Genomic DNA, 25,444 nt, shown 5'->3' on the forward strand with positions numbered 1-25,444 from the left:
TGGCCCCTTTACTCGATACATAGGTCCGCCTCTGTTGATAGTGTAAAAATCTTTATGTGTAATTGTATATAATTTAAATCCATAATTTTTTTTTTGGTATTTAAGATTATATTACCAAGGATAAAATTCACATACAAAGCAAAACTCCTAAAGCTTGATAACAGACTCAAGCTTTCGGTACACTAAGCTTCTGCTATACGCGTGATCCGGAGAAGGGCCGGATCATAAGGGTGTATTGTACGCTGTCTTACTCTATATTTCTGCAAGAAGATGTTTCTATGGCTCAAACCCATAACCTCCTGCTCACATGACAACAAATTTACCAGTTATGCCAAGGCTCCTTGAAGAATCCAGCTTTAGTAAAAGAAAAAACAATTTAAATCCATATTAAAAGATCACAGAGAGTAGATAGTAAGAAGCATTACTTCATTTGGAGATCATGGCTCAGTCATATGAAATTCTTTTCCTGCTTCCACTTTTCCTCTTACCTTCAATCTTTTTTCTCCTCAAACTTTGCAAATCATCAAAGATGCCACAACTTCCACCAGGACCAAAACCATGGCCAATCCTAGGAAACATTATTCATATGGGGAAAATGCCTCACATAACTCTAGCAAAATTTGCAAAAACTTATGGTCCCCTTATGTCTCTCAAACTTGGAACACAATGTTTGGTTGTTGGATCATCACCTTCTGTTGCTATAGAAATCCTTAAAACACATGATAGAATCCTATCTGGTAGACATGTTCCAAATGCTTTTCCATTCAAAAAATCAGAACTTGACAAGTCATCAATAGGTTGGACTTCTGAATGTAACAATGGATGGAGATACTTAAGAACTTTATGTAGAACTGAGCTTTTCTCAGGCAAAGTATTGGAGTCTCAAGCTTGTTCGAGGGAGAAAAAGGCGATAGAATTGGTGGAATTCTTGAGATCAAAAGAAGGTCAAGTGATCAATCTTGGAGAGTTAATTTTTGCAACTGTGTTGAACATGTTGAGTAATGTAATGATATCTCAAGATATTGTTAAGTTGGAGAAAGAAACAGAAGATGGTGGGATGAAAAGTCTAATAAGGGAAGCAATGGAAGTAGGCTCTACTCCAAATATATCTGATTTTTATCCAATTTTGAGTAAACTTGATCTTCAAGGTTTGCACAGAAAATCTAAAGATTTAATGTCAAAGATTCGTTCTAAGATGTGGGAACGGATTGTTGAAGAAAGAAGGAAAAGTAAAGAGAGTGGCTTTTCTAGCCAACAAGATTTCTTGGAAACTCTTCTTGACAATGGTTTTACCAATGATGCTATACATCAACTATTTATGGTATGTTTTCTCACTTTCTATCGAAGGAGAGCTTTGGCGTAACTGTTAAAGTTGCTGCCATGTGACCAAGAGGTCACGGGTTCAACCTGACCCGTGGAAACAACCTCTTGCAGAAATGTAGGGTAAGACTGCGTACAACAGACCCTTGTGTTCTGGCCCTTCCCTGGACCAGTGCATAGCGGGAGCTTAGCGCACGGGGCTGCCTTTTCTCACTTTCTCTCAAAAGTTACTTCGTGAGATTCATTTTCTGGTCTAAACCAAGTTAGTAGCTTTTAGTAGTATATGAAAATCATAGTGATCATGTTAGTCTTTAGCACTTTCTCTTTTTGAAGTTCTTATATTCAATAAATTTGGAGTTCTCTATTGGGAAGTAGTATATAACAAGTTTCTTTTTAACCCTGTGAAGGAGTTATTCACTGCTGGTACAGACACCACTACCTCAACTATCGAGTGGGCGATGGCAGAACTGATTAAAAATGAAGAGTCAATGGAGAAACTTCAAGATGAGCTCGAGAGAGAACTCAGCGAAAGTGATTTCCCAAAAGAATCTAAACTGCTGCAGATGTCCTATATTCAAGCGTGTGCAAGGGAAACACTTAGGTTGCATCCTCCAGGTCCGTTTCTACTTCCGCATCGTGCTATCGAGACATGCCAAGTGATGAGTTACACAATTCCAAAAGATGCTCAAGTCTTGGTTAACATATGGGCTATCGGGAGAGATCCTTCGATATGGAAAGAGCCAGAGATGTTTAGACCACAGAGGTTTCTGAGTTCCATTATGGACTTCAAAGGGAATGACTTTGAATTCTGACCATTTGGTTCAGGAAGGAGAATATGCCCAGGCCTACCTATGGCTGCAAAAAGCGTTCCTTTAGTCCTTGCTTCACTTGTTCATTTCTTTGATTGGGAACTTCCGAATGGAAAATGTTCCATCGAGCTAGACATGAACGAAAAGTTTGGAGTAACACTGCAAAAGAAAGAACCACTGCTTCTGATTCCCAAAGCTAGAAAATGATCATTGGGATAGTATCAATATTTTTTATGTGCGCTATCTCCTGCATTGTGCATAAGCTCCCGCGGTGATACAGAGGCAAGTTAGTCTACATTAAGAATAAGATCATGTGTCCAAGTGCATATATATTTCAAGTGGAAGTATTTTACAATGGAAAGTATCTTCAAGATTTTATATGCAGATATTTGCTTTGATGCTAAGCGATTTGTTGTGACAATGGCCTATTCAAAAGATACAGAGGATTCAAACATACTAAAACATAAATAAAGGCGAACGAATTCATAGTTAGACTGAAGAAATTACTAAAGCAATCACTTCATTGAAAATAATATCTGATATCTTCTTGCTACAATGAGATGAATAACAATAATGAATGATTACAACAAAGAATACATTGATGAACTTGACTGAATATAACTAAGAAAGAATACCCCTCACTAGCTTACAAGAAGAATAAAGAATAAATACCAATATGAAATGAAAGGTACAAACAAAATGAAGCCTAGAATTTTTCCTGAGGAACTAGATTACCTGTACCTGACCACCTATGCAATTTGATCTAAAAGAATTTCTTTTCTTACTCATTTTGACAAATCTATCTGCAGTAAAGAATGAAAGAATGACTCTACCTACAAAGAATTTGGTAACCTTTTTCCTGTGTACGAAAAGAACAAAGATTGTCTGTTTAATGAACGAAGAGCTTCGACAAAAGACCAATCAATCAACTTCGCTGATAATAAGAGGATGAACTTCCAGCTGCATCAAGGGGCGACCACGCGGAGACTGTGCATAGAGGCTGGTCTAACCAACTCAATGTTAGTGCAGCGTCGTCGTTCCCCTGCTTTATGACCCTGAAGTCCTCACACGAGTACATCTTCAACAGCATTTGACTCTGAAGCAGTTCCCTTTCTGTAATCCCTGTGCATCTGAAACCCCCTTGTTCCATCAGCTTCCGCCATTTCCCAAAACATTCATGCCTTTCAGTCCTATCTCGTCCTTCACAAGCAATGATATTTCTAATATCGCGAGCAAACAACTCCTCTATCTTAATCCTGGAAGGGCTGTCTGGTGGAAGGCTGAAACCAATAGAATCAAAAACAGCAGCATAGTATCTGAGTGAGTTGACAAGTCTTGCTTCCAAGCTAGGCTCATTGTGCTCAGCTTCTTGCTCAGCCATCAGAATAATGGTGGGATTTGTGCTTCTAATCAACCCGAGAAAATCCCTCAGGATCCCACCAGAACTATCATATAGAAGCCTATGCATCTGTAATGCACAATTCACTGCAACACTTTCTCCTTCTTTCACATGTAACATCCATAGCCTCACATCTTCTAACCTGTCAACAACTGGATGGAACTCGAAAGCCAGATTCAACGCCTCAGCAAACTCGGCAAGTCTATCTCCTGTTTCAACAAGATCCTGCTTTGATTCTCCTATACCAGTAATTCTAACATGAGTGGGAGGGTTTGGCCTAGAAGCCAAACTCTGAAACAGACTAGGCCACTGCAGCCCTTGCTTAATGTCAAAATCAATAATGTGAACCCGGTCCTTCCCTTCAAAAGCTCTAAGCAGAATCTCATTTGATGTGAAATGGATGAACTTTGGAATTGGACTAACCTGATTCAACAGCCTCAATGCTGTACTGCTATCATCATCTAAACGATCAAGGTCCCGAGGGGGTATAATGTGAAAGATGTGAGGCCAAATCCTTGCAACACGCAAAGCTAAAGCCTCGGTGAAGTAAGCAGTTAGCCGGCATATTGGAGACCCTCTTGGAGAGGCAAGCTCCCCTAGCCTAGCTATCAGTTGATTAACACCAGTGACATTCCTCGAGCCAATTGCTTCAGCACAACTCACAAGTAAGCTGATCAGCTCAGCTGCATCATCCTCGCGATGGTTGTTATGCTCATTATGTGCTGCTACAACTTCACTCCTGTCATTTGGATTAGGTGCCCTAGAACCATTGCCTAGTTCATGCTCCTCCGGATTCTCGTTAAGCCTAAGAACCAAGCCATGACTGTCCAAAGAAGCACTTGATACTGAGGCCTCCTTGGCCGGATCTTGACTTGTTGAAACATTCTTATCACCAAAATTAGTAATCTCAGTCACTACAGAATCAATCCAAGGATTGTTTGACAAAGGCGGAGGCGGTGATATCACTTCACTAGGCACATAACATACACTTTCTTCCTCTCCTGAACAAGAAAATGAGAATGGTGCTGCAGCTTGAACTGATCTCGACACGTTGTAACCTGATTGTAACCAGAAATTGCCACCACCCAATTGTCCCAAACTCAGACCATAGCCTTCTACTTCTTCTGAGCAGTCAACTGATTTCCTATTACCCTTTTTCCTCTTAGCTCCTCTACTCATACAGTTGTCATCATCAAAACATCCCTGATCAGCATACCTCTTCAAACTCCTACCCTTTTCCCAAAATTCATCTTTGCTTTCTCTCCTACCTTCTACATATGATGATGTCTGAGCAGTAGTCGGGGATGGCGGTAGACGAATGTTCTGCTTAAGAGAGCAACTACCGTTCTTGGTTTCAATAGGCTTATCAACAGAAAGGCTGCCTACTGGCCTAATAGATTGGGACCTTGGGTTGTCTTTTCTAGCAAAACTACATGGCAAATCCAATCTTTGTGTGCTCATTGAAGGGAAATTACAAGCTTGAAATTGTGCAGATGCTTCACTCCTTAATCTATGCCTAGGTGACAACAATGTAGAAGAACAACCAGCCAACATAATTCACACCCTTCCAATATTTTTTTTTCTTTCTTTTCAACTCCGACTCACCCACCCTTTTTCTTCTCTATATCTCTTTTATCTTTCTATATATATATTTTCACTATGAAATATACAAATTTTGATAACACTAAAGTTCTATAGAGGATTCAAAGAGAAACAGAACAATGTCTATATGTGAGTGTGTGAAGTTCCAAGAAAACAAAAAATAGGAATCCGATGTCAAAAAAAATCAAAACAAATGTGATATCTGTGTGTCCTATATGATGATCTTATAAATCTGTATAATAATATATTTCTATATGCAACAAAGAATGGAATCAATCAGCAACAAATACACACTTCTTTAAAGAATCAAAGAATTGGAAAGAATTCTCCTACTATCAACAATTTTAACACCTAGCCAAAAAAATCATCGGATTCCAATACATTCAAACTAGAGCAAAACTCATTCTCTAGAAATTTGATTGTTCAACGGATTGAAAGAAGCTGAACTCACACCATAAATGTAAGAGCTCTGGACACATCTTGAAATGCAGCAGAAAAATACTATTGTCCTTTTACGACTTGAGTTGGGCGTGATCAAATTTTGGCACCGTTAGTCTAACAATCCCATGCTACAATCTTGAACCAATCAACACCTTAAAAATTGAATCTTGAACCAATCAACACCTTAAAAATTGAATCTTTAACACCCCCATATCACCAAAACAAGATTGTCAAACAACCCCACAAGAAAATGAAATCCTAGTTGAAATTTAACAAAATTAACAGTACCCCAACAACCCCCCAAAAAGACCACCCCAAGATTTCTATCAAAGACCTTCAAACATGCACGAAAACAGACAAATCAACTGTCGTCATCATAAAGAGAAGCTGAAGAAAAAATTAACTTCCTAAAGCCCCACTACCCAAAAAAGCTAAACCCCATATACAACTGTGTTTTTTATATATTGAGAATGAAATTTAACTCTCCTCTAGTTTTTTACTTCTCTAGGGAAAAACAAATGATGGCTTGGTAAAGATGATGTTGGGGAAAGAGGAGAGAGAACATTGGTTTTTGACCGTCTGATGAGAATCTAACGGTGGGGAAAGAAGAAGAATATGACCGTTGTAACATTTGTCAGTGGAATATGACCGTTGGAGGGAGTTGGTATTATAGGGAACAGTGTGTGTGTATCTTTGTCAAATTAGTTTTTTTCTTTTTGCTCTTTTGGAGGGTGCAGTTGAAGTCACGTCCCACGCACGTGCATGTCTCATAATACCCGTTTTTTCACTTGACCGTTGCTCTTTTTTTTTTTTCTGTATTAAGTGAAGTGAAGTTTCTAGGAGATTACAATAATTAACTGACTAATCAGGTAATTACTGTATGCATGGCAGTGGGGTAGTACTTAATTTTAGGGTAATTAATTAGATTGCTTTAATTATGGACATATCGATGAGGACAAAGAATGGCTAGTTGCAAAAAGATTCGTACTTTGTGTCGGAGTGATGTTTGTTTTATACTTTCATATTATGTGCATTTAAGTTTTTTTTTTAAAACAAATTGATTTTAGAAAACGACTATTAGCTTGTTTGGCCAAACTTCTTTTTGGTTAAAAGTGCTTTATTTTTGCCAAAAATATTTTTGGCCAAAAATTGAGGTGTTCGACCAAGCTTTTGGAAGGAAAAAAGTGCTTTTGAGGAGAAGCAGAAAAAAGTAGCTTCTCTCCAAAAGCACTTTTTTGAGAAGCACTTTTGAGAAAAATACACTTAGAAACAGTTTTTTAAATCTTGGCCAAACACTAATTGCTGCTCAGAAGTAGGGGCGTCCATTCAAATTGGTTTATCGATAAATCAAATCGATTATTTGTTATCGGTTTATCGATTTATCGATTTCGATTTCAAAATTTTCCTTATCGATTTTGGTCTTGTCCTCTTCGGTTATCGGTTTATCGATAAACCGATAAGATATACTAAAAAGACAAAAAAAATTAATACCCTTATTCTATAATACCCTTCCCTTTACCCTAAGTTCCTAACCCTATTATTTCCTCCACCACATTTAAGGAATGATTATATTTAAAGCCCAAGGGAATGAAGTTCAAATTAATGGAAAACAGAATTAGCTGTGATGATGTATTTTTTTTTATACTGTTGGAGTGTTGGTGGCATACATTTGATCCCCTTACTTTAGTTTCGTTGCATGTGCTTGTTGACACAATTTTTATGTTATAAACGGTGTTCGTCTTATTTTAGCTTCTTTTTGTCCATATTAGTTAGGCGTGTTTATAGCGATATACTTTCCGTGGAATCCCGCAAATTTTCTTATTGGTGTAATCGATAACCGAATCGATAAGCCCCAAAAATCGATAAATCGAAATCGAAAAAATCGAAACCTTATTGAAATGATAACGATAAGCATATGTACAAATCGATAATTGATAAGTAATTATCGATAAAGGTCAAAATCGAATCGATAAATCGAATGCACACCCCTACTCAGAAGTGCTTTTTAAACTAATAAGCCACACACAAACTGCTTCTCACCAAAAGTACTTTTGAAAAAAAACACATCTCAAAATAAGCTGATTTTTGCAGTTTGGCCAAACGGGCTATAAATCTGGTGATAGAAGGAGATGTGATATGTAAACACGCACATAGTCAGTCACCTTTCTAGAAGAAAAAAAGGGTAGTCTGATGCACAAAGTATTCCGTATTTAACCAGAGTTCGGGAAACGGCTGCATCACCCTAAAGCAAGCATTAGTGGCTACTTCCACGCAAAGACGGATCCAACATTTCAAGAGGATGAGTGCACTATTGCGAAGAAGTGGATCTAGAATTTACATTTGACGGGTTTAACGTTAGTCTCTTACCATGAACCCATTGCACATTTGAAATTATAGGTCCAAAAGTGTATTCTTTTTTAAATTTTAGTAATTTTTACATATATATATATACTCCATGCCGAAAACAGGACCATTCAGAGTGAGATTTGAACTGTCAATTTCACTTGTAGAGGTGCACCCACTAATAATTACATCATAAGAGTCTTTGAGAATGGGTTCACGCGCATATATTTAAGTAATTTTGAAGAAATATAACATATACATGATTTAGGGCGAGAGGTATGGGTTCACGTGAACTCATATCCCTCAACTTGGATACGCCTTTACTTCCACGACTCGAATCCATAACCTATAAACTGAGATAAATTTACTGTTGCTCTAAAAAAGATTAAAATAAATAAATACGTATGTTTTCATTTTAATAATTTCAGTTTTTAGATAACACATTATTAGAGCAAGCAAATGCCTTTGAGTTAGAGTCTTGCCACCATCAGTTAAAAATACAATTTGTCATTGCTTGGTTCAAGGAAAACAAACCATCACATAAGATAATGCTGACATACCAATAATTAAATACATTTTATAATAATTCAAACTTTTAAATAAGTTAATCTCACAATACAACAAATGCAAACCACTGAAAAATCATTTTGGCATTGTCAACAACTCTTGCTGCCGTTGTAGGCAAATAAGTCTTGGTCTCATTAATTTCAGTAGAACAGGTAAATCAAAGAGTTGTGGAGCTCCTGGAGCAGAGCAATGATGATCGCGCATAGTAGCATCAGTTGATTTGGTCAAAAAACTTGTTTAGTTCATTCTGTGATCAGACACATTTATCTCATTAGTATTGTTAACTTAGACTTTTGTCGGTTTACTATTTAGGTGACAAAAATTGTTGGTTCTTCCGATGGGACTTAGGTAGAATAGCGAGGGGGTCGTTTGTTTGGAAAGAAGTTATCCTAGGATTAATTGTCTCGGGATTAGTTATTTCATCTTTTCATGGAATAAAAAAAACACTACAAACTCAGAATAATTAATCCCGAGATTAATTATACCGTAGTTTTCTACCAATCAAACATGGAATAAACTCTTCTTAAATTTAATGCCGGAATTAATTATTTCTTATCCTTCGTACCAAACGAGCCCCAAGAGCGCAACGTGGGCTTCAGTAGAATTATAACAGCTCGCGCTATGTAAATTAAACACATGTCACGAGTTTGAACTCTTACCGCAAACAAAGACGTGTGGAGCGAAATAGATAGAGGTGCACACCCGCTATCCACGGAATTTCTGACCGTGTGTCACTTACTCTTAGAGCTTTCTCGAGTATATAAAATAAACCTGAAAGTACTATATCGGGATGTCTTTTTCGAACCGTGCACCACTAACACGTGAAGCTTTCTCAGTTATGAAAATAACAAAACCCCCAACCTGGAAGCTACTCCATTAGGATGTCTTACCATTCTCTAGTTTCTCTTTTTAGAAATATATTGCTCGCTTTGATTTGCTCATATTTCTCTAAAGCCACTCCATGATGAGCATTAAAGGGACGTTTGGTTTGAAGACAAAGACAAGTTATGATTGAATGTTATACTGAAATTAATTATGTTAAAATTAGTGATCCTAATAGTATTTTCTTATTAATTGTTTGGTATACAATATTAATCTTAAAATTATCAATTTTACTATTTTATCCTAAAATAACTTATCCTAAGATTACTATTCCACAATCCGACAGGTATAAGTTATCTCTCAATATTATTTTTAATTTTGGAATAACTTATCCTAGAATTAGTAACCAAACAAAGGATTAAAGCCACACTTAATTTTTATCCCAAGATTGTTTTTATTTATCCATCAGACCAAATGACCCTTAAGTTCCGGATATGTCTCATGGCTCACATAGCAGGTCATTCCAGCGTTAACCTCAAACCTTCCCAGATTAGTATTTAAGTGCACAGAACCGAGACCGTGAACTCTTCAGTAGCTATCCTTGGTGCACCCTGAAGACCATTTGCAAGCCATATACAAACTACAATGACCCAAACAACGAAAACAGCAGCAACCATTTCACGAGCTTCGCAAGTTTTTTCAATTTTCAAACAAACAAATATTTCCAAAGAAAAGGCACCATGAATCACTGTAATACTCCTCACCAAGGTAATCATTTGGCGTTTTCCCTACCAACCAGATAATTTAACCAAAACAACCCAACCCCCTAACACCATCTTCACCATGTATAATCTTAAGTCTTCAGAAGTGATTTTAAACTAATTACAGAATGAATAAATTATATCATCTCCAGATACAGCGCTTCTTGTTTGCTGGATAACCCCAGTTCGTCCAGAGAGAGGACACTCTCTCCATCGCTGAAAGCACGCCTGGGATAAGGTCTTACCTGCATGTAGGACATTGTATTAGCAGGTATTCAATATCTCTAGTTGTTACAACGCAAACAAAATGTATAACTAATCTACGAAATAAGTACTAGGAAGCGAACTACCAAATCTTCTCTCTCTTCCACACCCCAAAAGCACAAACTACGTGACCATTTTTTTTTAGAAGAATTAAGTGACCATTTAAAATGTATATGAACTTTCTGCAACACATTACTTCACTAGACACTGTCAAAGTGGAAGTTCCCAACCATTTTGAAACAACTCTTAGAGCAAAGAAACAACAATAATAACATAAACAACGTGATCCCACAAGTGGTGTTTGAGGAGGGTAGAGTGTACGCAGACCTTACACTCCTACCTTATATAAGGCAGAGAGGTTGTTCCCGATAGACCCACGGCTCAAAAAAAAGTATTTCAAAACAGATTTGAAAAATACAAGAGTAAAGAAGCTATGATGAAAGTAAAGAAGAAAGAAAAGTATTGATAGAAACAATATTAGTAATAAAATTGAAGAATAAGATAATAATAACATGATGATAATAATACTAGTGACAAGAGGAGTTGTTCTGATGTAAGCAACCTCTACTTCCAACCAAGAGGTTGTGAGTTCGAGTCTCCCCAAGAGCAAGGTGGGAAGTTCTTGGAGGGAAGGATGTCGGGGGTCTATTTGGAAACAACCTCTCTATCCCAGGGTAAGGGTAAGGTCTGCGTACACACTACCCTCCCCAGACCCCACTAAGTGGGATTATACTGGGTTATTGTTGTTGTTGATAATAATACTAGTAAGGAGAAGAGAGAGCAGATAAGGTGCTCAAACCTAGGGGTGTCAATATCTTTAAAAACCGACTAAACCGACCGAGCCGTATCGAACCGATTATAAGGTTTCTTTCAATAAAACCGTAGGTTTTTATATAAATTTATAACCATACCGAATAATAGGGTCGATTTTAAATTTTATAAAAATAAACCGAAAAAATACCAAACCGTACCGATAAATTTATATATGTTTCATATATTTTATATATTAAGCTTAAAACTAACAAAGCATTATATTTTTTTTTCTTTGGGCCTTTGAATTATGGAAATGGCAATAAGTGACCAAGTAATTAACACCCAAAAGTCCTAACTTTTAAATCTGTTCTGCTACTATTATTGAAACTAAATTAGTTCTAACATCTTGAGTAGCAAGCCACAAGGTTTGACCGATCTGCCAACATCAAGCTAGCTCCAAAGTTAAAGAGTTACCAATCTGTATGTGCCAGGCTTGACCGCTCTGCCAACATCAATGTAATCGAAAAGATACTGCGAAGCACACATTGATCCAGTTAAATCATCTTAAAATCATACCATAAAATCTGATGAAATCATGTCTCCCGAACACTAACATACCTGTAATCTATCAGATTTGAGAAAGCGCCGCCCTCTGCGGCTGCCATCTGGCATACGTACAACAAGATTCACAGCATTCTCGTTATCTGCTGTTGGCTCCTGAGGAAGTGAAGCTTCTTTTGCTGCTAATTGTCTCTCCATTTCCTGAATAATAACCGAGTCTGAGATTCTAAAGCCAGCAGAATATCTATACTTAACCAACTACAAAGATAAGAAGAATTCCTTTGATCTTCAATTTATATAGAATCAAAGAAAAGGTAAAATGAAAATTTTTGTCACCTAAAGGATCCAATCACATTTGTGCGCCCATGCACAGACAACATACAACACAGACAAACAAAAAGAGACTGGGAGCATATTACCCAAGTAACTAAAATGATAATATTTTTCAAGAAGAATACTGATATAAAGGAGATAGAGAAAAGAAGATTGAATGACAAAATCTGTACTACCATTAAAGTTCATGGGGGAAAAAGTGCTCGAGTTTCTGTTTTCCCATTGTTATCTCCCTTTTTAGGCAGAAAATTAGTACTTTATAGTTTATACCTTTTCCTCCTCTGCTTTCCTTTGTGATTCCTCCTCTTCCTGCCTCTTTTCTTCAAGAGCAGCTTCAGCTTCTTCCTTGGCCCTCAATTCCTTTTCTCTATCAGCTTGCAATGCAGCGTGATATTCATCATCCTAAGTACAAAGATTAGAACTGGAATGAGTGAAAACTAGCCAATTTAATTGCAGCTAAGGGCTTAAAATGCTAACCTGTTGTTCCCGAAGTAAACGCTGGGCCACAAGAGAGGGTGATGGGGGACGAGGCATGCGCCATTGATAAGGACCCATGGGTCCCTCAACACCATTCTGCATAAGCTGATGAGGTACATTAGGCAAACGATATCCACTACCCTCAGGTATTCCACCAAATAATGCAGCCTCAAGCATGACAGCTTCATCGTGTTCCAGGGATGAGATGCCGCCCCACTTCAAAGAAAACAAACGAAAGTATAACATAATCGTAGTCCAAAGCCAAAGGAGTATATATGTTACACAACATCCACCACTAAAACAGGGGGAAAAATACCTCATCAGAAGGGAAGTCAGCCCCGTTTCTCGGGGAGTGGTTAAGATTATCATGCTGTCGAGGACTTGATAATGGGCTAACAACATGCTCTTCGATATCTTGGGCTGTTTCAGAACCTGAAGATATGGGTTTTCTTCTGCGCCAAACCAGTGGTTCCTCTTCCAAATCTTCAGCTTCATCTGGGACGGATGAACTCCCCACCTCTGATCTAAATTGCCTGAAGAGACTAGTTAGATGATCCAAAATGCAGAAACATGCTCTCTGTACTCTCACAAGTACATAACATGCAGGGTAGGTGTAGGTTGAAGCAGGGATGCCCCACATGCAAGTGAGAAACTGGTAAGCCATGTGTAAAAGAAGATAAAGAGAGAAATTTTATGATCATAAATGAAGATTCCAGAAAATAATCAGTACCTTCCATTTGAGGTTATAGATTTTCCACGCTCATCCTCCTCAGCTGGCTTGTAACCTTCTGGTTCTGATATAGCTTTGCTTCCTAGTTCATGAATCGCTTTCTCCTGCTTAGCAGTCTAAATTTCATCCATGTTAGCATGAGAAATATCAGAGAAGAAGAAAGTATAGCATCAGTAAGATGAACCTTCAAAGACAAAGATACTGCATGTGCAAGTTGAGCATCCTCTAGATGAGACTGCCTTGGTTGAGGCGTTGGATCACTTAGATCCTGTGGCATGACAAGGTAACATCAACGTTGAAAGCGAAAGAAGCTAAAAGGATGTCACAACTAGCAATATCTATTACATACATTATTGACATCAAGTTGTTGGTTTGACATTTCAGCATCACGTTTGGAAGCTTCAATCGCAGCACGAACCATTTCCTCCTCAATATCATTGGTATAGTCAGGCAAGACATCGTCACCAGGAGCACTTGGTCTTGAAAACACTGCTGTAGAGTCGCCATTAAAGATAACGTCATTTGTTCTATCACGATGCCTGGCAGCATGTGTTGACAGAGGACTTGGAACTACTTCGTCATCATCGTCATCAACTATGATAGTCCCACGTGTTTCTGGGCCATGGGTCTGCTCAGTGTCTGTAACATCCTCGATAATAGGAGCATTTCTGGAATGACCAGATTGTCCATCCCCATCCTTCACCTCAATAGGGATCTCTCTTACTTGTCTTGGATGTGAAACAAATGGAGCACGGCTTGTAAGATCGGTGTCAAACACACTTCTAGTGAAATTAGGATCAAGAAGGGAGAAAGGATTTGGACTTCTAGAAGAGGAAAGAAGTGAAAAGGGAGGTCTGCGAAATTCCTCTGTAATTGGATCATCTATTTCCATAGCATCCTCATCTGGAGCAGCAGCAAGAGGTGCTGCATGTACTCTGCATAATCAGAAAGAACGAATTCGTAACTGACAGTATGCAAGATCATTTTAGATGCTAACTCAAAAATAAATAAATAAAATAACCCGCAAACAAAAAAGCCCAATGTAAGAGATGGTGATTACTGACAAGACAAAGGACATGCAGTACTAACCTGTTGCTGTCCCCCTGATTGAAATGTGCATTCACAGCTTCATTCAGATCCCCACCATGCTCCTATCAACACAGCATGTAAGACTATAAAGCCATGCTCATTCAAAGAGCAAAAGAATCGATTTATGGAGCTCCCATATCAACTGTTATGGTTCAAAGCATGCATCAAGTGAAAATGGCTGAACATTTGCAAAAAAAGTTCTAGAGATGGAAATGACACTAAAGTGCATCACCAACCTTACATCAATCAAGACTTGACAGAAGAAAAGCACTCGACCCAAAACTGCTTTGTTACAAAAAAAATTCACGCTTGCATTTAAGCTTCCACTACAAGAGATGCTCTAGGCTTTCAGGTGGTGGGGAGTGATTAAGCAAAAGATGGGTCAATTTCCTGCCAGGAATCTTGTACCATGAGGGTATTGGAAGGATAATATGGTACTTTAGTATTTCATTATTAATTATGGGAGAAATGAAAATTCTGACCATCCTCATCAACTTCCTTGCAGTAGATTCTGGATCTATCAAGTAATGGCCAAGGGAGGCAGAAACCAAGAGCCTCTCAGAGCATTAAATTCATTTATTCAAGTAAACTTTTCAAAATATACAGAAGACAAAAAGACAAGACGGCGTTGTTTAAATTCCCCTGAAATTCTATTTTTTCTTGACTCTAATTTGATACTTCAAATGTATGTTTTGAGCGGATCACTCTCCATTTCTCTCCCTCTCAGACCAGTAAAACAGGACTAAAAAGGAACCTACAGTGGAGCGCTCATACATACACAGACATGTCTTTTTATTAGGAGAGTGGGGCCAAAATAGGCAGACATGATTTTATGGAAAATCACCTATTTATTATCTATTTATACTAGTAAGATCTTCTTTTCAAAATCAAGGTTTTCAGATTTCCACGGATACTTTCCAGATGATGAATATCAGAATGCTTATTGTAACACGTGAACCCACCAAATTCATAAGCAGTCCACAAATAGAGATGTATTAGCTAGTGTTCAGATGAAGTGTGTTCTGCATCTGCCTGCATGGACATTTCCCCCCTAGCCATCATGTGGGTCTTGTGTAAAGGGAGAAATAGGAGAGCCTTTGATGAAGCAGAAAATGATTTTGTACATTTGAGGTATACCCTCTTATTCTTAGTTTCTTGTACACCCATGAGGTTCCGGCTTGTACAGAAGACTGGGTGACATTTGTAAACAACCATACAATTGTGTAAGTTCTCTAGTTTTTAATATATGGGAGTTTTCTCCATTTATTTACCTTAGAATAACATCCGGTTGCACAAAACTGTATAACACTACAGACATAGCTCCAATTTAAAAACTACAAACCAGCAAAATTGAACACAACCCAACAAAGACCTATTCTCCAGAGCCTGGAAAATAAACTACAATAGACCAGTCAGAAACCAAGTTTTCCTCATTACACTTGCAACAAACCTCACAATCGGCACACATCCGTGGATAACGACTTCGTCAAGTTCATATCCAATTGATCCAACTAAACATCCCTTAGTAAAAATCACTCCCTGCGTGACAATTTGTTTGGCACCTTTAACTTGTTGAGAGTCAATTTAACAAACATTTAGAGCTTAATTGGAGTTGATTTACTAAGTTTCTTATAATTAGAATTTAGATATTCTTAAATTAAAAAAATATAATTCTCCACATATCGAAAAGGTGAAAGAATACAATTTAAAATATAGATCGACTTAGTTTTCATCTTGGTGAAACCAAAAGTGTCGAACTTTTTGAGATGGCGGAAGAGGATGATTATAGAGAGCAAACCTAAATTCTAAGTAATTAAACACTACATGAGCTAAACGGAACTTAAAAGAGAAAAAGAAGAAAATTATTTTCCATTATTCTTAATACATTTTTTAAATTAAAACTTAGATATTCAAAAACTACGCAAAATTACTACAAGTTTTTTTTTTCTTTTGATAACCGAGAACATCACGAGGGCCAACAGTGCAAGGTTGGAAACTCGTGGATAATGAACAAGTTCCTCTACCCTTCTCCAATTAAATACTAGGATCTTGTCTATGACAAGGTTCGAACCTGTGATGTATGTCTAACCATATATCACGCGCTAGGTTCTTACCACTAGACCAAAGCCCTGAGGCAAAACTCGTCATTTTCAATACTATAAGCTAGTATTCTCCTCGCACTAAATGGTGAAAAGATACATTTCAAAATACCAATCAAAATTCACTTAGTTTGAATCAAAGAAAGCAAAATTGTTAACATTTTCGAACAGATGAACTAGCTGATCACTTTTATTTTTGATTGGTTGAACTAGCTGATTATATTTAAGCTAACAAAAATTAATTCTAAGCATTAAAATACTACCACTGAGTGAAAATCAGGAACTCAAAACAATCGCAGTAATCAGCAATTAAATTCCAAAAAAAAAAAAAAATCTTAACTTGCTAATCAAACAAAATTAAACAACTCGGTAAACAAACCATAAACATCAGATGATTACAGCAGTAAAAAAGTCAGAAGCTGAAACCAAGCCGAAACCCTTACGGTAACAATCGCAGTGAATCAGAAGTAAAAAAATAAATTCACCTCGAGTTTTTGAATAGCGGTGGTTTCAGAAACACCAGTAATGTTCATGAATGTATCGATTGCTTCCTGATTAGGTCTCGCCATTTTCTAGAAAATTCCTCCAAATTTTGCAGAATAAACAGAGATCTTTATGAAAACAACTGTTTTTTGTGAAAGGAAACGTGAGAGAGTGAAATAGATATATACTAGATAGATATTTGGGGGAAACTGGAAGAGCAGAAAGGAGTATATTAAAGAGGGCTTGAGTAGAAATTAGGGTGGAGTTTAAGGGGTTTTTCGGCAAATAAGGTGAAATTGCTTGCTCTTCTATAATGTTCCAACTTCCACGCCTTTGCCCGATAAAAAGAGTATCTTGACACATCACTGATAAAGTTGTGGATATATTATAATGATTCGAACTATAAAAACAGTCTTTGGTAAAAATGCAGGGTAAAATTACATAAAAATATAGAATATACCTTGTGGTCTGACCCTTATTCGAATCCCGCACATTACAGGAGCCGGGCTACCCTTTATTTTTAATAAGAAGTTTCGAAATTTAGAAATGAAAAAAATTTATATAAAGTATTCTTTTTTCTTTAACGAGTCTTATATAGCTCAAATCAGATTAAATTCGGATTAATTAAGAATTGAATGCAAGTACGAATCTTTTTTCTTTTGTTAAAACAAAGTATGTAAGGCCTTGACTGTAAATTTTGGATATCTTGGGGCAAAAGTCGTTTGAGGGGCTTAATGTGTGATTTGTCATAAATGTGGGGCCAAAAAGGCAAAAAGCTCAAAATGATGAAATAGAATAACTTTGCTCCCAACTAAAGGGATCCATTTTTCATACTATGTGTTACCCGTATACCACTATTCATTTGTACAGTTGATACATATTTCGATAATGTGCAATTGTGCATGTATATTACTTTAGAGAATATGTTAGGTAAGCTTCAATTTTATAACTTGACATTCTGTGGGCAGAACTCAGCACGATAACTTGAATGGGTTATGTTTCCAGTGGTAATTTACTAACTAATATCGTTAAATTGTGTAAGTCATAACATTTTCAATATAATATACTAACTTTTAATACCTATAGGTATATCTCATTTTTCTGTAATAAAACGAGATGAGGAACTAACAACCATCTTTCTTGTAAATAATATTTCTTTAAATTTATTTATGGAGAAGTATCCAAATATTTTCCTCCGTGAATCAATTTAAGCATAAAATGAAATTTCACATGCTTTGGCAAAATTATAATTCTAATTTCACTTCGTACGATATCCCGCTATGAGTCGTTCATAATGGAAAAAAATATATCGTAGGTGTTTGTTCAGGAAAAACGTATGAGATTTTTCTTCAACTTTTTGGAAAATCAAGCACCAATAGAGACGAGTGTTTCAATCATATTTTGATGTTTTATTTAGAAATTTTTTTTAAGGGGCAAGTGCACGGATAGTCATTCTTAGGGATGCTATTTAAGAAATAATCAGTACTTATTGTGTCCTGAAATTTTAAACTAAGAATCTTAACCTCAGACCTCTCCTGAAAAACTGAAATTTAGGATACACTGGCTAATTTCTAAATAGCAGTCCTTTAAAGTGGCTACCTGGTGCCATTTCTACTACTTCTCTATTAAATCCAAACACTTTATACATTTGAAGTTTCAATTGGGCATAATGCATTTGCATTAGGCCCAATGTAGCACCCAACCCAATATTTTTTGAGCTTTTTCAATTTTAGCCCGCATCAAAAACTATTTATATTTGATAGTCGAAAAAGAATATAAAATTTATATAATTTTTATATATAACATACATAATATATATATATATATATATATATTAGGCTATTATTTCGAGAGGGACTATACATTGTCAATTTCCCACTTTTTTTCAATCTTGTATCGGCCCAATAAGTAACCAAGAGCTAGGCCCAATTAAGTAACCAAGCCCATCTAAGTACGACATCGTTCCGTTTGAGGCATTTCTCCGAATTCGATCGCTGCGATTCTGCTACCACAGTCCACAGCCATTGGAGCTGGATCTGGAAGCTCTCCGGTGCAGCAGCAGCAACAATGAAAGAGGAGAAGCAGCAGAATATTCCAACGAAGAAGCCACGCTTTTGGAGATGGACAGTAGCATCAATAATCTTCAGATTAGTTCTCATTTACTTCCCCCAAAACCTTAACTTAGCTACTCGTCCTGAAGTTTCCACTCCCGTCACCAGTCTCCGCCGCTGTAAATTTTCCTCTACTATTTACCAATTCTCAATTTACACGTACAAAACATCAATGTATCATTATTTTCATTGACCTCTTTTTTTTTGGGGCAGTGGCTGAAGGTTACTGGTTAACACAGTCGTCGATGTCGCCGTATGCTGGTTCGTTTCATTTACCTTCTCTATCTATAAATACTTTGTTTAACATTTTTTTGAGTGTTTAATTTGATTATGCTTTGATTTTGAATGTTCTGGAAGGTTCTATGTATCATGGATCTCCGCTCTTACTCTCGGTTCTCGGTCCGCTTACAATGAAAAAGTAAAATTTTTAGCTTCAATTAAGCATTTGTTCGCATTTCCGCACTCTGTTATAAGTTGATTTTTTTTTCTTTTACTATCACTATAACGTATTTTATTTCTTTTTAATGTCATTTGTAGAATTGAAGGACAGCCTTTTCATCTTCTATGCAGGTATTGTCTCTTTCTTGCTTTCCACGAAAACATACTCTTTTGACTTGTACATATCAGTGCGGATATTAAAGTTAGGATTTAGTTATATACACTTACTATGTAAAGATTTATTTGCACAATCAGTGAATTTTAACTAGTGATAGCTGGTCACTTACCATTTGTACCAAATTACCAATTAATATTTATCACCATATTTATCTATAATCACTTAATAAGTGACCTGATTGTGTAATAATTAAGGCTTGCATTCGTTCAGTGATAACTTTATACATCATTGGAAATAACCTTTGCGGGAACTTCTTACTAACTCCTATACGGCAAATAAGGGTTGGTTAATGTAGAACTTTCAACGGCTGCGTTTGTATTAAAGATCATACGGCGATTATCCTCTGAATGGGTTCGTAAATGGTTCACTAAGGAACTTCAGTAAATGGCATTCTTTTCTTAATTCTTGATTCCATATTCATTGTCCTTAGCTGTCATTATATCAGTTGAACATAGTGACACGTATAAGAAGCGCGTGGAGATGGATAAGTAATGAGCATTAACTATTCTACTGTATTATTAACAGGAAGAAAAAAACAATATGCTGTAAACACCTAGCCTCTTTCTAGAAGATCGAAATAAGAGTAATGGTTCTGAGTAGATTTATACACCTTTACTTTCAAGAAGGTTGGTCGGTTCACTTCCATGAAGCTTTTGGGAGTTGTGTGTAAAGTATAACAAATACTTGTTTGTGATGGTTCTTGCTTTTTCCTCAAAACTGTTTAAAGCACAAAAATTGGGTTACTGCATTATCTGCTTCCATCATCAATTCATCATCACTTTATAGCTCTTAGTTTTTTCTTTCTTTACCAACATTTTTTCTTTTAAAATAAAGACTTAGCTCCAGAGTATAAATGTGAGTTCTGGGCTCCAATGGACCTTCGTTGTAGTATGAAAATGAAAAAGTGTTTAAAAGTAGTATGGCTATCATAAAATAAGTTTCTTGGAGCGTACATAGAACTTTTTCCTTTAGAGAAATTAGCCCCAGTATTTGGACCAACCAAAACAGAGAGGACCCTTAACCTGAGAAAAAAGGAGTATCATGTAGCTTGAAATGAGTTACCAGCGTGTAACATGTTTCCACTTTTGCCTCCTTCAACGCTGAATCTCCATCTTTCCTATAGTCTCCTTAAATATCTTGTCATGTTAATCTTTCTGAGACTATAAAATTTGCAGATAGAAATGATCTCATGTTGAGTTTATTTGTTACTTCCTCATGCAGCATCATTTCTAAGTAGCTCTTTCAAAATTATGAAATCGCATGGACATTCAACCCATTTTTGGATATAGTTTGGTTTCTGTGATTGCAGATTTCATCTGTGCCATGCTAATCCGAGCAACTGGCCTTAAACTTCGCATGGCATATTGTGAGAGATTAAAATTGCTGGGGTTGGGGAAGCTCTTTGAAGTTTCTGGTAATTATTCAGCTTTAATGCCGGAATTTGTTTGCTTCACTAGTTAATGATGCAATAACCACCATTCTTTTGTTTCAGAGATTCTACCATCTGAGGACATTGCTGCTCTTGTGTACTTGTGGAATCCTTTCACCATAGTCACATGTGTGGGTTTCAATACAACCCCTGTGGAAAATCTTTTTATTATCTTGTCACTTTATGGAGCCTGCATCCGTAAGAAGTCAATAAACCTTTCCATATGTTAGTGAATATTTTCTTTACTTCTTTTTATATATAGTTTCCTCACCTCTCCTTTTACCCGTTTTCTTATTTGCTTTTATGGAAGTTGGAAACTAGGCATATTTACTCCTTCCTTCTTGGTTCTCTTGTAAAAACATACTCTATTATATTCATCTGATGTAATGAATATAGGGTGCTTATACAGAGGCATTGTCCATAAAGGGTAATACAATAACAAGACTGATTAATTTGCTTGTTGTATACACAGGAGTAGCCCCATTGGCAGCTTTTGGTTGGGTTATAGCATCTCATTTGTCTCTCTATCCGGCAATTCTCATTATACCTGTAAGTCCCAAATGTCATAAAGGGCTGAAAATATTGCATGAGTTTAAATGGAAAGAGCAGAATTACCTATTTAAGTGGGTCATTTTTAGCTTGTGTAACATCAATGTCTATGAACTCTTCTAATTTCTATTTTGTTCTTCTCGTTCCAGGTAATCTTACTGTTAGGTAATGGTCCAGATGCAACCCCAAGGAAATTGTTCCTAATGTGTAAGAAAGATGAAGATGATAGCTCAAGTAAAGGCCGGGTGGAACAAAATGGCCTGAAAGAACTTAAAAATTTCTCATGGAAACCAGTTGTACTCTTCTTTGTCTGGGCTTTTATTTGGACCTTATATGCATTGGTTTTGTGTGGCATCTTTATGAGAAACTATGGCGGCCTTTCAGAAATGTTTAAAAGGTACTAGTTACTTACTTTTGCTTGTCATTGCCTAGAGAACTTTCATTTATGAATATTCGGTTGAGCAGGGTTTAAATGGAGCGACATTGATAGGAAGGATCCATGTAGCCGGTCCCAATTAGCTAAGGATTGAGGCGTAGTTGTTGTAATCCTTGCTGTTGTCATTTCCTTAATTTGAACTCCTTACTGTTGATAGGAAAAATTCCACAGCCTTTTTGTTTTAATTTTTTTTACTTATCATAGAAAAACTCAGACATTTTATTTTTGTAGCTGTTGAATGCCAACTCTGGAACATTTAACTATAGATTAAGTTTTATTGCCCCAGTCCTTCAGGATCTTTATCGTAGCTCGTAAATGGTACTCTTGTGGTGTGAGTAAAGCAGCAGCTATTCTATTGTGTTTCTTCATATCATGCCTGCCATTGCGCCCATCATTGCTCTTATTTATCACCTTTCTTGCTATCAAGTTTCAACATTTGGAGCTTTTCCTTATGCTGTATCGTCCAATCAATTCGATGTCATTGATTGATCTCATTGTTGGACACTGCTGCATTTGGCCAAACATATAGGTCTTTGTTTAAGCTAAGTAGATTTGGTAAAGAATATTGTGACGGTGTAAGTATCTGCAGAATTATCTATTTCTTTGTAGTGCTATCATTTCATGTTTGTAAGCAAATAATCATGTACATTATTGGCAAAAACTTGGTTAAGTTTATTTGCTTCTGTATTGAAACCTGTTGATAACTCTATATCATTATTGACTTGCAGGACCTACGGCTTTATTCTTACTGTCAAAGATTTGTCTCCAAACATTGGTGTCTTATGGTAAGTGACTACGAAATTGCTTTCTCCATGGATTATCTCTTCTTTCTGTAACCTCTTTGTGCATCTTGGCTGCAGGTACTTCTTTGCAGAGGTCTTTGAATTTTTCAGAAATTTCTTTCTGATTGTTTTCCATGTGAACATCCTTTTCATGATACTGCCACTAGCCATAAGGCTAAAACACCGACCGTGTTTCTTGGCTTTTGTTTACATGGCAATCTGTTCAATGCTTAAACCCTATCCTTCAGTGAGTACTCTCTGTCCTGTGTGAATCTCTGACGCTTAAATCCTACCCATTAGGGCAATCTCTTTATCCTGAATATCAGTTAACTCATGAATATTAAATTTTTTCTAAATTTGATGTTTGAAGATTGAGCACTTCAGCCTTTTATATTTTGAGCTAATAGTGGATTTGTGAAATCATGACCTCTGCAGTATAACCGGAATCATGTGTTTGTGATTTTTTTTTGTATGTTTTTTTTTTTTGGGGGGTGGGGGGAGGGGGTTATCATTGTACAGAGCCTATGCAGTCCCCTTTCTAAGAGGATGTGTGAGACTGTGTTAGTTGAGAGTTTTTCAATTTCTCCATTGTGATTAGGATTCTGGATTTATCATCTAGTACTCTTCTCTATTTGTGAAGCCTTTCCACTTTTGGTTCAGTCATGATGCTGTTGTACATGTATCTTTCTATGTTAGGCTGATCCTGAAATTATGTTTCTGGGATTTAGTCTTTTTTTTTTCCACTCTGGGATTTACCTCATATTTACAAAGCATATTGTTTCAGGGGTTTACCTCATATGTACGAAGCATAAACTGCTTTTACAAATGCTTTGCATGATTGGTTTATTACCAGATGCCATCTCTGGTAGCTGTGCTCGAATTTCTTAAAAGTTATAATGGTTGCTTCAGTTTTACTAGTGCTAGCATTCATTATGTGAAGAGTAAATTTGTTCAGCATTTTTATTGCTTGCATCTGTTGCAATACATTATGATCATTTCTTGGCTTCCACTTAACTTGGTTAAAATTCATCAGGTTGGGGACTCAGCTCTGTACTTGGCTTTGTTAGTGCTGTTTTTCAATGAGTTAGCAGGTAGTAAGCATACCCTTTTCTCTTGATTATGGTCCTAATTGGATCATATCTGACCATTATACACAATGCAGAAATGCAGTTTTCATTCTTTCTCTTTTGTGGGTATGTTGGAGTTTCGCTTCTTAGTCCTGTGATGCACAACTTGTGGATATGGAGGGTATGTATCTGCTCCATTTCTATGCTTATGCATTGTTGCTCTCAGTGTACTATAAACAATAAGGCAATTCCAGATGTCATCATTAGGTAGTTATGCAAATATCTTACTACCTATGCAGGGAACTGGCAATGCCAACTTTTACTTTGCAACAGGAATGGCTTATGCTTGCTTCCAGGTTCGCTTTTGTACCTTTCCTGGTATATTATTGCATTAACATGTGAAACATGTCATGTATTAAAGAGAGTTCCCGGTCAAATTAATTGCTACCTGGTTTCTTGTTGTCTTGTACTCTTGTTGAAGTCTGCAGTAATTGATCAAACCTGTTGGTCTTATTTTGTGTTCTCTGTCTTGGAATACCATGCTAAGCTGCTAATGATATTTTTGTAGAGTGACATGGCTTCTTCAGAGAAAACAAGGTTTTGTAATCATGGTTTTATTAGCAAAATGAACTAGTAAAATCACCGTCTTTCTATCAGTAGAACACCATTCTTGCCTTTATCTTTTCTTAACTCGTGAATAGGGTTTGAATCTCTATTTTTTAAGTTGATAAATTGACTAGTCTCTTCTGAGGTTGACTGAACGGGGCTTAAGACGCTGCTCCTCATCCATATTTATTTATTTTAATGTTGTATATTCTTACCTGTGCAGATTGTATTGGTTGTTGAGAGTGTGAGTGCTATGTTGAACCATGACAGAAAGATCAGAAAGTTGGTTGCAGCTACATAAACTTGAGATTCTACACTAAATAGGAGTGCATCCCGATCACACGTGACCATTTTGGGGCTAGACAGATCCATATTATTGCCGGTTGCAGTTTCTTTAGATCAACTCCTTTGCAACTGAACTGGATCTGAGTTTCTGCTGATGGCCCATAGGTGGCCATTTAATGAGTGTCATACTATTTACTGGTACACGGGAAAATTCATACCACAGAATGGAGTCTGGTTATTACGCGCAAGTTGTATACTAATGTAATCTCTCTCACAGAGCAAGTATAATTTACAATGTTATTGGTTATATTCTCATCAATCGAGGCATGGTTTTGATAACGAGCTTGGTAATGGCCTTGCTTATTGCCTAGGCCAATTCCCAGCTGACATATCGTCATGTTAAAGGACGACACCAACATAGTCAGTGTAATCTCACATAGTGGGGAGGGTAGTGTGTACGTGGACCTTACCCCTACCTTGTGAAAATAGAGACTGTTTTTAATAGACTCTGTGCTTAGGAAAGCATAATTATCATGATAAAGGAGAAAGATTAAAATAAGAAAGCAGTTCATGAAAAAGAGAAATTGTAAGCAAGAAATGTCAGATGCTCTATGCTATTACTGGTCTCCCAGAGTCCTTCAATGATTCTAATTGAAGCTTAAACTCTTATTAATCCTTCTAGTTTCTTTTGTCTACAGTTCTTTTATTAA

The 25,444-nt window shown here is 36.8% G+C and overlaps 4 protein-coding genes across 5 annotated transcripts; 2 read left to right on the top strand and 2 right to left on the bottom strand.

The window, feature by feature from the left end:
• Nucleotides 1–448: 448 nt before the first annotated feature.
• Nucleotides 449–2,480, top strand: LOC104231330 (corytuberine synthase-like). Its single transcript, XM_070155442.1, has 2 exons — nucleotides 449–1,321; nucleotides 1,728–2,480. Exons 1-2 carry the CDS (start codon nucleotides 530–532, stop codon nucleotides 2,130–2,132), a joined length of 1,197 nt encoding a protein of 398 aa, XP_070011543.1. The 5' UTR covers nucleotides 449–529; the 3' UTR covers nucleotides 2,133–2,480.
• Nucleotides 2,481–2,618: 138 nt separating this feature from the next.
• Nucleotides 2,619–6,120, bottom strand: LOC104231331 (scarecrow-like protein 28). The gene has a single exon (XM_009784300.2). The coding sequence runs from the start codon at nucleotides 5,080–5,082 to the stop codon at nucleotides 3,055–3,057; it is 2,028 nt and encodes a 675-aa protein (XP_009782602.1). The 5' UTR covers nucleotides 5,083–6,120; the 3' UTR covers nucleotides 2,619–3,054.
• Nucleotides 6,121–9,956: 3,836 nt separating this feature from the next.
• LOC104231332 (plant UBX domain-containing protein 8) lies at nucleotides 9,957–17,051 on the bottom strand. 2 transcript variants are annotated; one of them, XM_009784303.2, is made up of 11 exons: nucleotides 16,856–17,051; nucleotides 14,272–14,333; nucleotides 13,532–14,117; nucleotides 13,367–13,450; nucleotides 13,183–13,298; nucleotides 12,769–12,976; nucleotides 12,453–12,668; nucleotides 12,246–12,377; nucleotides 11,700–11,843; nucleotides 11,556–11,612; nucleotides 9,957–10,309 (listed from the first exon to the last, which is right to left on the bottom strand). In XM_009784303.2, the coding sequence occupies exons 1-11, from the start codon at nucleotides 16,937–16,939 to the stop codon at nucleotides 10,202–10,204; spliced, it is 1,797 nt and encodes a 598-aa protein (XP_009782605.1). In that variant the 5' UTR covers nucleotides 16,940–17,051; the 3' UTR covers nucleotides 9,957–10,201. The 2 variants fall into 2 exon arrangements, with proteins under 2 accessions (XP_009782605.1, XP_009782603.1); XM_009784301.2 differs by having other exon boundaries at nucleotides 12,769–12,985.
• A 1,777-nt stretch (nucleotides 17,052–18,828) lies between these two features.
• On the top strand, nucleotides 18,829–25,073 carry LOC104231333 (uncharacterized). The gene is made up of 14 exons (XM_009784304.2): nucleotides 18,829–19,083; nucleotides 19,178–19,225; nucleotides 19,322–19,382; nucleotides 19,502–19,534; nucleotides 20,870–20,994; nucleotides 21,073–21,207; nucleotides 21,482–21,558; nucleotides 21,708–21,955; nucleotides 22,723–22,779; nucleotides 22,855–23,023; nucleotides 23,810–23,867; nucleotides 23,939–24,024; nucleotides 24,143–24,199; nucleotides 24,673–25,073. The coding sequence occupies exons 1-14, from the start codon at nucleotides 18,921–18,923 to the stop codon at nucleotides 24,748–24,750; spliced, it is 1,395 nt and encodes a 464-aa protein (XP_009782606.1). The 5' UTR covers nucleotides 18,829–18,920; the 3' UTR covers nucleotides 24,751–25,073.
• Nucleotides 25,074–25,444: the final 371 nt, after the last annotated feature.

The sequence above is a fragment of the Nicotiana sylvestris genome, chromosome 8 (assembly GCF_000393655.2).
Source record: "Nicotiana sylvestris chromosome 8, ASM39365v2, whole genome shotgun sequence".
NCBI lineage: Eukaryota > Viridiplantae > Streptophyta > Magnoliopsida > Solanales > Solanaceae > Nicotiana > Nicotiana sylvestris.

Coding starts and splice junctions, on each gene's coding strand:
- LOC104231331 (XM_009784300.2), bottom strand. CDS start 5,082: ATGTTGGCTGGTTGTTCTTCTACATTGTTGTCACCTAGGCATAGATTA.
- LOC104231332 (XM_009784301.2), bottom strand. CDS start 16,939: ATGGCGAGACCTAATCAGGAAGCAATCGATACATTCATGAACATTACT. Junction 14,118..14,271: donor AATCAGGGGGACAGCAACAG/GTTAGTACTGCA, acceptor CTGATTATGCAG/AGTACATGCAGCACCTCTTG. Junction 10,310..11,555: donor AGCCTGGCACATACAGATTG/GTAACTCTTTAA, acceptor TCCTACATGCAG/GTAAGACCTTATCCCAGGCG.
- LOC104231330 (XM_070155442.1), top strand. CDS start 530: ATGCCACAACTTCCACCAGGACCAAAACCATGGCCAATCCTAGGAAAC. Junction 1,322..1,727: donor CTATACATCAACTATTTATG/GTATGTTTTCTC, acceptor AACCCTGTGAAG/GAGTTATTCACTGCTGGTAC.
- LOC104231333 (XM_009784304.2), top strand. CDS start 18,921: ATGAAAGAGGAGAAGCAGCAGAATATTCCAACGAAGAAGCCACGCTTT. Junction 21,956..22,722: donor CTTTCAGAAATGTTTAAAAG/GTACTAGTTACT, acceptor ATTGACTTGCAG/GACCTACGGCTTTATTCTTA. Junction 24,200..24,672: donor TGGCTTATGCTTGCTTCCAG/GTTCGCTTTTGT, acceptor TTACCTGTGCAG/ATTGTATTGGTTGTTGAGAG.